The following is a 12857-nucleotide window of genomic DNA, read 5'->3' on the forward strand; positions in this document are numbered from 1 at the left end:
GCAAATATTCCAATACAGTTTCCACCGCTAAGGAGGTGGGTTCCTGATGATGCCGGAGACACCACGAGGAGAATCTGGTCCATTTCTGATGGTAACATTGGAGGGTGGCCGGTTTCCTGGAGGCGTCCAAGACGAGGCGGACCGGCTGAGATAGATTCTCTGGAGAGGTCAGCCCGAGAGAAACCAAGCTGTCAGGTGGAGCGAAGACAGATTGGGATGCAGTAGAGACTGATGCTGCTGTGTAAGTAGAGTAGGAAACACAGGAAGAGGAATGGGCTCCCTGGAGCTGAGTTGGAGCAGGAGGGAGAACCAGTGTTGTCGAGGCCACCGAGGGGCGATGAGAATCATGGTGGCGTTGTCCCTGCGGAGCTTGGACAAGGTCCGCAACATCAGAGGAAGTGGAGGGAAGGCATACAGGAACCGGTCCCTCCAATTGAGCAGGAATGCATCCGGGGACAGACGGTGAGGAGAGAAGAGTCTGGAACAGAAGAGGGGCAGTTGATGATTGTGAGGTGCTGCAAAGAGGTCCACCTGCGGCGTGCCCCATCGAGCAAAGATGGAGAGCAGAGTCGGAGGGTCCAACGTCCACTCGTGAGGTTGAAGGATGCGGCTGAGATTGTCAGCCAGGGAGTTCTGTTCGCCCTGGATATATACCGCCCTGAGAAAGAGATTGCGGTCTGTGGCCCAGGTCCAGATGCGCAGAGCCTCCAAACAAAGGGGGCGAGATCCGGTGCCGCCTTGTTTGTTTATGTAGTACATGGCGACTTGATTGTCTGTGCACAGGAGGAGGACTTGAGGACAGAGGAGATGTTGGAAAGCCTTGAGGGCGTAGAACATGGCTCTGAGTTCCAGGAAATTTATGTGATGGCGGCGCTCCTGTGGGGTCCAAAGTCCCTGGGTGCGTAGATCTCCCAGGTGAGCTCCCCACGCATAGGGGGATGCATCCGTGGTGATGATCATAGAGTGAGGGGGTAGATGAAAAAGAAGACCCCTGGAAAGATTTGAGGAGTTCAACCACCATTGGAGAGATTGCTGAAGAGATGATGTCACAGAGATGGGATGAGAAAGAAGATCTGTAGTCTGTGACCATTGGTTGGCGAGGGTCCACTGAGGTGTGCGAAGGTGGAGACGTGCCAGAGGAAGGACATGCACCGTCGAGGCCATGTGACCCAGGAGGACCATCATCTGACGGGCAGGAATGGAGGGATGCAGAAGCACCTGACGACAGAGGTGGAGCAGGGTTTGCTGACGATCGGAGGGGAGAAAAGCCCTCATTAGTGTGGTGTCCAGAACTGCTCCAATGAACTGAAGTCGCTGGGTGGGAAGCAGATGCGACTTGGGGTAGTTGATCTCGAACCCCAGGAGGTGGAGGAGAGAGATGGTGTGATGAGTAGCCTGTAGCACAAGTTGAGACGTAGGTGCTTTCACCAACCAATCGTCCAAATAGGGGAACACCTGGAGGTTGTGAGACCTGAGAAAGGCCGCCACTACTATAAGGCACTTGGTGAAGACCCTGGGTGAGGAAGCGAGGCCGAACGGTAGCACCTTGTACTGATAGTGGTGGTGCAGCACCTGGAACCGCAGGTAGCGGCGAGAATTCTGATTGATGGAGATGTGAGTGTAGGCCTCTTTGAGGTCCAGGGAACATAGCCAGTCGTGTTGAGAAAGAAGAGGGTAGAGCGTGGCAAGGGAGAGCATTCTGAACTTCTCCTTGACCAGACACTTGTTGAGGTCCCTGAGATCGAGAATGGGACAGAGGTCTCCCGTCTTTTTGGGTACCAGGAAGTAGCGGGAGTAGAATCCCTGACCCCTTTGATCTGGAGGTACTTCTTCGATGGCATTGAGAAGGAGGAGGGATTGAACCTCCCTCAGGAGGAGGGGGGTTTGAGATGAGTGTGAAGCAGACTCTACGGGAAGATTGTCCGGTGGAAGAGTCTGGAAATTGAGAGAGTAGCCGTGGCGGATGATGTTGAGGACCCACTGGTCCGATGTGATGACCTCCCAACGGCTGGAGAAAATGGTGAGACGACCTCCGATTGGTTGTGGAAGAGGTAGCGAGGGTGGATGACTGGCTATGCCCTGGAGAGAAGAGTCAAAAGGGCTGGGATTGCTTAGCAGGCTGAAGAGGCTTGGAGGGTTGAGTGGCCTGAGAACGAGCCTGGGCATGGTGCTGCTGTTGACGGGGCCGCCGAGGTTGTTGAGGAGGCGGATTGAGTGGCCTGGCTGAGAACCTACGCTGATAAGATGACTGAGGTCGATAAGGTCGGGCAGGCGGAGCCTTCTTTTTTGGTTTGATCAGGGTGTCCCACCTTGTTTCATGGGCGGAGAGTTTCTGGGTGGTGGAATCCAGTGACTCTCCAAAAAGTTCATCCCCGAGACAGGGGGCATTGGCTAGACGGTCCTGGTGGTTGATGTCCAGGTCGGAGACTCTCAGCCAGGCCAGGCGGCGCATGGCAACGGCCATGGCAGAGGCACGGGAGGTGAGCTCGAATGAGTCGTATATCGAGCGGACCATAAACTTGCGCAGCTGAAGAAGGCCAGAGATGTGCTGTTGGAACAGCGGGACCTTGCGCTCCGGCAGGTACTTTTGAAGGGCAGACAGTTGTTGGACCAAATGTTTCATATAGAACGAAAAATGGAAGGAATAGTTGTTCGCCCTGTTGGCCAGCATGGCATTCTGGTAGAGCCTCTTGCCAAACTTGTCCATGGTCTTACCCTCTCTGCCAGGAGGGGTAGAGGCATAGACACTGGAGCCCTGAGTCTTTTTCAAGGTGGATTCAACAAGAAGGGACTCATGGGGCAATTGAGACTTGTCGAACCCTGGAATAGGGATGACTCGATAGAGGTTGTCCAGTTTACGTGGAGCCCCCGGTACCGTAAGGGGATTCTCTAAGTTTTTGTAAAAGGTCTCCCGTAGGATGTCATGCACGGGGAGCTTGAGGAACTCTTTAGGAGGCTGTTCGAAATCTAAAGCCTCCAGGAAGGCTTGAGACTTCTTTGAGTCAGATTCTAAAGGAAGGGACAGGGCTGCAGAGATTTCCCTCAGAAATTTAGAAAACGAGGACTGCTCCGGTTTGGAGGTGGCATCGGGTGCCGACGGGTCCTCCTCAGATGAGGAGGGATCCTCCTCGGTACCGAGAGGGGTTTCCTCCCATAAGTCAGGGTCCCGGACCTCTGGTGCATGTCGAGACACCGGGGTGGAAGGTGAGGTATGGCAGGTCTTGGATAAAGATTTTCCAGAACGCACCGAAACGGTACCAGGAGAGGAAGACCGGCGTCGATCCCGGTCCCGGGAAGAATGACGCACTGCTTGGTGCCGAGGAGGATCCGATGTGGTATGGGAGTGCACCACTGGATGGGCATGAAGCTGCTCAGCCGAAAGAATCGGCATGGAAGTATTGATGGGTACCGAAGGGGTGGATACCGGGGGCTCGGTACGGGGCTCGGGCCGGTCTGGTACCGGAAGGAGCGGTGCCAGGATAGTGGGCAACAGGTGTTTGAGCTGCTGCTGCAATTGTTCCTGGAGTTGAGCCTTTAAGATGGCCGAGATACGGTCATCTAGGGGTGGCATCGGAACCGCTTTCTTTTTCTTCGGTTCCTTAGATGCCGCTCCACGCCCCGGCGATGAGGAGGCCGATGACGAGGCACTCACCGAGATCGGGGCGGAGCGCTTGCGGGACCGGTGCGATGCCGGCAAGGTCGGTGTCGCCACCGTAGTAGGAGGGCGCTCGAGGGAAGAGGAAGGCTTCTTAGCCGGCTTACCTGGCGCCAGAGACGCCGATGTGGGGTCGGGCGGTGTCGAGGTAGACGGTGCCGATTTCTGTGGTACCGTTGTCGATGTCGAGGAGTCCATCGCCGACCCGGTGCCGAAGAGGAGAGTTTGTTGAATTCTTCGGTTTTTAAGGGTTCTCTTTTGAAGAGTGGCACAGCGGGTGCAGGAGTCCGCCCGATGCTCCGGACCCAAACACTGCAAACACCAATTGTGTGGGTCAGAGAGGGAGATCGGGCGTGCACACCGCTGGCACTTTTTAAAACCGACCTGCGGGGGCATGAAGGGGAAAACGGCCTCCGCAAAATCGAACCCCGAGGCCTGTATAATGGCAACAGGCCCCGCCGGGGCAAAACGAAAAAAGAAACCCGAAGGCAAAGGAAGATAAAAAAATGGAAAAAAGCGCGAGCGGGAAGGCAAAAAAGTGGTTTCAACGGCCGTTGAAAAAACACACGCGTCTTCTTCGCTCCGCGGAAACGAAGAAACTGGGGACCACGCACTCCTACGTCGGGCGGGAAGGCACTCGCGCACGCGCGGTGCGGCCAACTAGAAACTTCTAGTTAAAAAGGTCCGTACCGAGGGCTCCGTCGGTGACGTCACCCATGTGTTAAGAATATGCTGCCTGCTTGTCCTGGGATAATATATGGCTGTCTGTCTTTCTTTCTTTATGTCTCTCTCCCTGCTCCTGTTTCTTTCTTCCTTTCTTTCTGTCTTTCTCCCTCCTGCAATTTTTTTCTCTCTCTCCCTGGCACCCTTTGCCTGTCTGTCTTTATTTCTGTGTCTCTCTGGTCACCTGTCTGTCTTTATTTCTGTCTGTCTCTCTCCCTAGCCTCCTTTGTCTGTCTGTATTTCTTTCTGTGTCTCCCCCCCCCCCCCCCCCACTTTCCTTTGCAGAAGCAGCAGTGCTATTTCCCTTCCCCTCCAGATCCCTGTGAAGTAGTAGCAGCATTTCCCCCCACCCACCCCCCCATTACCTTCTCTCCCCCCCCACTTTCCTTTGCAGAAGCAGCAGTGGTATTTCTCTTTCCCTCCAGGTCCTTGCTGAAGCAGTAGCAGCATTTTCCCCCAACCCCCATTCCCTTCTCTCCCCCCCCCACTTTATTTTGCAGAAGCAGCTGTGATATTTCCCTTCCCCTCCAGATCCCTGTGAAGTAGTAGCAGCATTTTCCCCCACCCACCCCCCATTCACTTCTCTCCCCTACCACCACTTTCCTTTGCAGAAGCAGCAGCGGTTTTCCCTTCCCCTCCAGGTCCCTGCTGAGTAGTAGAAACATTTTCCCCCACCCCCCATTCCCTTCTTACCTTGAGCTGCCCTGCTCCGTTCGGCCCCTCCCCCTTCCCTTCCCGTGTGCTGGCCTGCTGCGGCTGAAGGTTTTTTTCGGCGACTCCTCCTGTTAAAACTCCCCCCCTCCTCCTCCCGCAACCGCTCCTGTTCAAAGCGGCCTGCTGAGGTTCGCGGCCGCTGTAACGAACCTCGCAGGACGCTCTCCAACTCGGTAGCATGTTCCCTCTGACGCGATTGCGTCAGAGGGAACGTGCTACCATGTGGAGAGCGGCCTGCGAGGTTCGTTACAGCGGCCGCGAACCTCAGCAGGCCGCTTTGAACAGGATCGGTAGCGGCTGTTGCAGGAGGATTGGGGGGGGGGGGAATTCGTGAGCGGCGGCAGGACCATGAGGCAGGATTGAGTTTTTCGGCTTCCCCTATCTGGGGAAACCGCCGTGCCGAACTGAGCTGCGCGTGGGGCCGTAGTAAGCGCGGGGCATGTTGCAGTCTTGGCGGCCACGGACATACGGATCATGGAAGCACGCTGATAAGACTGCGCATGCGCCGCCTACGGTTTTATTATATAGATACTGGATGTTGATACTGGATAACAAGACTTCTATATGGATTAAACATTTATTTCTAATTACATCACAGAAAATATTCATCTTTGCTGCATTACAGCTAAGTGATTTAGTACATAATAGGGTTTTTTTAGCGATTCAGTGATAAATCAATAGTGTTGTTTATATATGTGATGTGGATTTGTATATACACTTCTCCCTCCTTATTCACGGGGTTTAGGGACAAAGCCAGCCCATGAATACCAAAATATTGTGAATAACGTTTTGCTTTCATATTCGCAGGGTTTGAGGGTATAGCCCTTGCGAATACTGTAGATCAGGGGTCCCCAAAGTCCTTCCTTGAGGGCCGAATCCAGTCGGGTTTTCAGGATTTCCCCAATGAATATGCATTGAAAGCAGTGCATGCACATAGATCTCATGCATATTCATTGGGGAAATCCTAAAAACCCGACTGGATTCGGCCCTCAAGGAGTGACTTTGGGGGACCCCTGCTGTAGATTCACTAATAATAAACCTTCCCTTCATATTCGCACTGAACTTTTCTCTCAGCACCCCAGCAAAACACACACCTCTCTGAAGCTGGAGTTTACCCAACCACGTTGAAAAAAAAAAGCGCTGAACTTTTCTTTCGGTTTTAGGAGTAACGTTGTGCTGTTTTTATGGTTCCTCTATCACATGTCTTCAGTAAATTAACAATATAGATGGAGTTTTGAATACATATAATCATAATAACAATATTAATAAATAAAGTATAATTATTTAAAAGAAAAAATTGGATATGTAATTGGAAGATTGCAATGCATTTGGTAAATTTATACTGGTACCTTAAGTTTGTGTGTGTTTAACTTTGTACCATGCATAGGTTGTGTCAACTTCTAGTCACATGGATTATTTTAATGAATCTATTTGTCTGTGTGTGCCTAAACTTTAGCACACAGCTGTAACCAGGGCTCAGGAGATGCAGGACCCTCCAAATTTCAGGGCATCAGGTTCTAGCTGGGATAGTGGAGCAGAATCTCAGGGCCTTACCTTACTGTATTTCTGGAACACATAGCCACTCATATCCTCATCAACATCAGACAAGCACTCCAATGTAATGTCAGTCCCTTCCAGCACTGGGTTGACAGTTCTCTGCACCACTATGGTGAGGTGTCCTGACATCAGGAGAGAAACAAGAACACCCTCCAGTTAGTTACAGCTTTAATCACAAATAATAGCATTTTGGAAAAGTTTATGCAGAGAATGGCTGAGTCCACCAAGTACGGCAGGGGTGTCCAGTGAAGTATTTTGTGTGGCCCCGGTAGAGGGCGATGCAGTGTTTTCCTTTGCTGCCCCTGAGTGTTTACCGTCTTGCCGGCTCCCTCCTGTGTCAGAAACATTTTTTTCGGCCAATGCTGCCCAGTAAAGCCAAATGGTTGGACACCCCTGGAGTACGGTAACAGCAGTGGGACAGGGAGTTGAATCTGCTACAGCATAGAAAGGAAGAAGTTAAAGGAATTCAGAAAAACTCTTTCAAATGTCAGTGTAAATATAAGGAAAAAAAGACAGACAATGAGTCACCAGCCAAAGAAGCTGAAAGACATGTCACTTCAACAAGGACTCCACTTCCTCAAAGTGATCCTCAAACGATGAAGGAAAAACAATCAAAACAAAACAATCTCTTCAGGCCTTGTTGTTGCCTTCCTGTTCATTCAGACTTGAATTGCTGTAGACGGAATGAAAATATAGCGGGAAGTACAGGATGGGTTCTTTCCCTGTCAATCATTCTCTGCTACTACTTAACATTTCTATAGCGCCGATAGGCGTTCGCAGTGCTGTAGAACAACATAGTTAAGAGACGGCTCCTGCTCAGTAAAGCTTACAATCTAAATTAACAGCCAACAGGACAAGTAGGGGCTTAGGGAGTTTCTCAAGGGTGTCAATGTCAGTAGCTAGACATCAATTTATTACTCAGGGATGACAGTGACCAACCAAAAATGCTACTCCATGTCCCAGAGCAGTCAAACAATGCTGAATCAATGGGCACAGGGCCCATCTCTACCACCTCATCTTCTGCTTTACATCAGCATAGACTTTTGAGCTAGAAGACAACCACCGTTTCCCATTACATTGTTAGACAAGAAGCCTTCCAATCCAGTCTCCTCCGTCTGTTCACACACTTTTAACCTCCTTTCCAGGAGTTTGGGCTTGACTAGGATCGTTTCTTATTTTGGAAAGGGAGGGGGAGAGAGAGGTTTAAAATACACCCCTTAAGTGGAGGAGTGGTTAGAGCAGCAGGCCGATAACTAGGGAAGCTAGGGTTCAAATCCCACTTCAGCTCGTGATCTTGGAGCCTGATGCTCAAAGCCTAAATGCCAGTGTTAGAGCCAAGTAGCTCTGGATTATTGCTGGTGATGATCTGTGCAGAAAACTCAGAGAGCTCCAGTGCAGAAATACCATGTGCCAAAGATGACTGCAAATTGTATTTAAATGTAACAGATGTAAATTAAGTTATTTGCTATTCCTTCCCAACGCTCAGAGGACAGTGTATAGCAAACTCGGCTCTTACCAGAAATTTCTTGTGATTTTCTCTTTAAAATCTGCCACTTTTCATTTGTTTTGGAAGTAGAAAGAAGACCATGTAAGCCTCTGTGAGTCCAAACAAACCCGGAAGCAGACATTGGTACCTGTTTTTTGCGTTTAAATATAAGCCTTTCAAGTTAAAAAAATAAAACCTGGGAAGCTTATATTTAAAGGCACAGAAGAGTGGCGCCAATGTGTGCTTGGATTGGAAACACGATACTGGGCTAGATGGACTAGTAGTCTGATCCAGTATGGCTATTCTTACGTTCATATGCTTTCGGGTTTGCCTGGTACATGTGCACAAGAGTTGCACTTACTGTAAAACTTATCTGTGCATGCACCAAGCATGTCCCTCCTCCTCGCTTTGGCTTTTACAGTGTGCATATACTTTAAACTTAGAACTTTACACCCGTGGCTGAATTATTGACATCTCATACTCATGACTCCTTTGTTTTGCCTCGATTATCTCGTCGTTGAGGCTCCCTTGGGCTCCCTTTTTTGGAAGAAAAATAAAGTCACAGGAAAACAAGCAAGAGATTGACCCTTAATTCCACAGGAAAATGCAAATCCAGCGAAAACAAAAAAACTCTGTGAGATGGTGATGTTCAAGATGCAGGCTTTATTTGAAAATATATAAATTAATAATCCATATAAAATATATCTAGGACCCAAACCGTTGGGAGATATGGACCCAACATGGTCCGTGTTTCGACAATGTTGTCTTACTCAGGGGTCCCTAAAAGTCCTGATATAAAAACACATGGATTAAAACTAAAAACAGTAGTGATTCGTAACTCTGCGGTTTGGGTCCTAGATATATTTTATGTGGATTATTAATTTGTATATTTTCAAATAAAGCCTGCATCTTAAACATTACCATCTCCACAGAGTTTTTGTTTGCGCTAGAAAAAATAAAGTCACCAGACAACAAAGTTAGGGAATATGATTTTATTTTCAATTTAGTGACTGAAATGTGTTAGTTTTGAGAATTTATATCTGCTGTCTATATCTTGCACTATTCAGGAAGAATTAATTACTTTCTATTTCTCTGGAGTTTTAATAAATGTAGAGTCTGGCATCTTAGGGTTTCATTTGTGTATATTAGTTCTTTTACCTCCCCTTTTGCGGGACCTTGTTGAACGCCTTCTGAAAATCCAGATATACAATGTCGACCGGCTCACCCTTGTCTATCTGCCTGTTTACTCCCTTGAAGAAGTGCAGCAAGTTCATCAATCAAGATCTTCCCTTGCTGAAGCCATGCTGACTGGTCCTCATCAGATTGTGTCCGTCAAGGTGATCAATGATGTGGTCCTTTATCAGCGCCTCTACCATATTTCCCGGTACCGAGGTCAGACTCACCAGTCTGTAGTTTCCCGGATCTCCCCTCGAACCTTTCTTGAAGATCAGCATAACATTTGCCACTTTCCAGTCTACTGGAATCCTTCGCAATTTGATTGACAGATTGGCTATTAGTTGAAGCAGTTCAGCTATAGCCCCTTGATTACCTATCAATCTGCCTGCATGCCTCTTCTAGACTGATCATCAACCCTGTCAGTTTCCCGTCTTCGTTTCCTGTGTATAGCCTGTCGGCTTCCGGTATATTGTGTACATCCTCTTCGGTAAATACAGACGCAAAAAATGTGTTCAGTTTGTCGGCGATGGCTTTGCCCTCCTTTAGCACTCCCTTTATTCCATGGTCATCCAACAGCCCCATCACTTCCTTCGTGGGTCGTTTCCCCTTAATATATCGAAAGAAAGGCTTGAAGTTTTTCACCTCTTTGGCTATTTTTTCCTCGTAGTCTCTTTTGGCCCCTCTTACCACCTTATGGCACCTGCTTTGATGCTGTTTGTGCTTTTTCCAGTTTTCGTCCATTTTTTACCTTTTCCATTCCTTAAATGAAGTCTTCTTGTCTCTGATCGCTTCCTTCACTGCTACAGTGAGCCATGCCGGTTCCTTGTTCTTTTTCCTCTTGGATCCCTTGTGGATACACGGTATATATAGATTTTGTGCCTCGGTGACTGTGTCCTTAAAAGGACCATGCTTGCTCTAGCATTTTTATAGTGCTTAACCCCTTCTAAATCTTCTTCCTCACCTCCTCCCTTCGTAATTACCTTTTTGGAAGTTCAGTGCCATGGCCGTCGTTCTGCATTGATGTTTCGCCCCTGTGTCCAGGTCGAAGCAGATCATATTGTGATCACTGGTTCCCAGCGTCCCCTCTACTTCTACACCTTGCACCGGTCCTCGTAGTCCATTTAGAATTAAGTCCAGAATTGCATTTTCTCTCATATTTTCCTTGACAAGTTGTTCCAGGAAGCAATCCTCCCTAACGCAGCTGGAGGTGCCTAGGTTCCAGTCTATCCCCGGATAATCGAAGTCACCCATGATAACTGCGTTGCCTCCCTTGCAGTTGTGTTTAATCTCATCCGTCCTCTCTCCATCAATTATTGTATTAGTCATTCTATTCTTTGATTTAACCTTTTGTTCGTTACCAAAAATTATTATTGATGGTACATTAAATTGTTCTTTATTTTTATTTATACATATCACGATAGTTAATATCTCCTGACACCTGTGGTGAAGGCTGGGCACCCTGGTGTAAATTTCATGTTTTTTTGTCAATTGCTTTCTTTGCTACCTGGGATGATTGGGGCTAAATCTCTTTCCTTGTTATGAATAGCCACGTGGAATGTGTCTGGGATAAACTCGCCTATCAAACGGACCAAATTGCTCTCTTATTTATGTCGCAAAGAAGTAGTTTAGTTTCTTGCAAACAAGCAATATCTATCTGATGCAGAACATTTGAAACTTAAAACTGGTTGGCTTGGTGAGATCTTTTACTCTTCCACAAATTGTAAAAAAGGTGGGGTAGCGATATTGGTTAATAAAAGATTGCTGTGCAAACTAAACTGCTTGCTACAGATATTTATGGTTGCTTTGTACTTCTGAAAGTGATCCTTAGTATATTTAGTTTAACCTTTTAGTAGTATATGCTCCCACTACTTATGAACATGCTTTTTTCCAGTATCTAATTAAAACGATCTTAGAGCATGATGCTTCTCACTTAATTTTGGCTGGAGACTTGAATCAAGTGCTTGATTCTTCTCTTAATATGTCTTCTCCAGACCAGCAGCCTTCTGTTCCAAAAAATAAACAATATCCCAACTACCCCAGTCCCCATCAGCAGAAAGGGATTACAGAAGATTCAGCAGCACCTCTAGGAATGGAGAGAAGCCAGTGCAAGGACCATGTTATACATTAGAGCTGACTAAAACCAGGAGGTTTTCAGGTTCAACTATGGCCAAAACCCGTTGAAATCAAAGTCGAAACTGGCCCTGCGCTCCAAAAGGGAATAACCTCCTTCCCCAACCTTCCATATTGTTGACGGTATTATGGCTAGCCAGGGCAGAACTAATCCCTGGTCACTCCCTACCCATGCCAGCTCCTCAGTGAAAATGGCTGCTGGACCTCCAGCAACATTCTCACAAAACTGATACTGGGAGGTTCCAACAACCATTTTTAGATTGGATCCAGCATGGGCAGAAGCAATTGGGGATTGCTCCTGTCACAGTTAGTCATGACACCTCCAAAAAAATGGTAAACTGGGGGGGGGAAGGGAGTGGGGTTGCATAGCCTAGCTTTGGTTTCAGTTGCAATGGCATCAGCATTTACATCTGAAACCAAACAAAACCGAATACTAAAGCTGAAACTGAAACCAATATTTTGGTCAGGCCCTAATCATACATGAGGTGTTCTACTTTATTGCTTTGTACAGCTTGCAAAAGACATTAGGTCGACCACACATATACACAGTTCCACCACAGAACATGCAAAGCCCACCAACAGACACGCACAAAAGAAATTCATCCATGGATGGTGGGGAAGGGCAGACTGGATGGGCCATTATCTGCCGTCATATTTTTATGTTTCTAATTCTTATGCATACATTACAGCAAGATTTAAAGATAAGGAAACCATCAACCACAGTAACAGTTACTCTCCAGTTCTCAACCCCCTGAAGGAGAAATGTTTAGTACCCAATAACATATGGCTCCTTCCAGTAAACACCACACCCACTCCCCTAAAACAACTTTTATTATTATTATTATTATTTTAAACATGACGCTTGATATACCACAAGAGGGCTAGCAGGCAACTATGTGGTTTACAAGGTAATATTAAAATAGGCAGAGGGAAGGATAGAAGGAAAGGGGATTTTGGCCATAAGGGAGAAAGAATTAAGAAGAAAAGCAGGATTGTTTTCTGAGGAAAGAAGGGAGATAAATCCATAGCTTGGGATCTAGATAACTGAAAGCAGTTTCAAAAGAGATATTAAGAAAAAGGGCAAAAGAAAGGGGAGCTTGAGAAGATTGTCAGAGGAACTGAGAGTACAAGGAGGTTTTAGGGAATGAGCAGATTACGTAGGCTAGGACAGTTGGTAGAAGGTCTCTGTACACAAGGAGAAGAATTTTGAATTTGACAGCAAAGAGTGGAAACTGAGGTGGAAAATCTAGACATAAGTGAAAGTAACAGGATTTAGATATAAATACGGGTGACTAAGTTAAGGAAAAATTGCACATGAAGTCAGAAAATGATTTCAGCTAGAGTAGGAGTGGATAAGCAAATCATGCTACAGTGTATGCAACTGATGTTAGTCCTTATGTGTGTGACTTACTGGTT

At 47.5% G+C, this 12857-nt stretch overlaps 1 protein-coding gene across 1 annotated transcript in view; it reads right to left on the reverse strand.

Annotated features, from left to right (window-relative positions):
- LOC117345509 (hemicentin-2-like) overlaps positions 1-12857 on the reverse strand; it is an 83492-nt gene that overhangs the window by 38931 nt on the left and 31704 nt on the right. Inside the window, exon 2 of the mRNA XM_033914264.1 lies at positions 6647-6771. Coding sequence (XP_033770155.1) covers positions 6647-6771 — 125 coding nt within the window. The remainder of the gene's footprint in view (positions 1-6646; positions 6772-12857) is intronic.

The sequence above is a fragment of the Geotrypetes seraphini genome, chromosome 11 (genome assembly GCF_902459505.1).
Source record: "Geotrypetes seraphini chromosome 11, aGeoSer1.1, whole genome shotgun sequence".
NCBI classification, from domain to species: domain Eukaryota; kingdom Metazoa; phylum Chordata; class Amphibia; order Gymnophiona; family Dermophiidae; genus Geotrypetes; species Geotrypetes seraphini.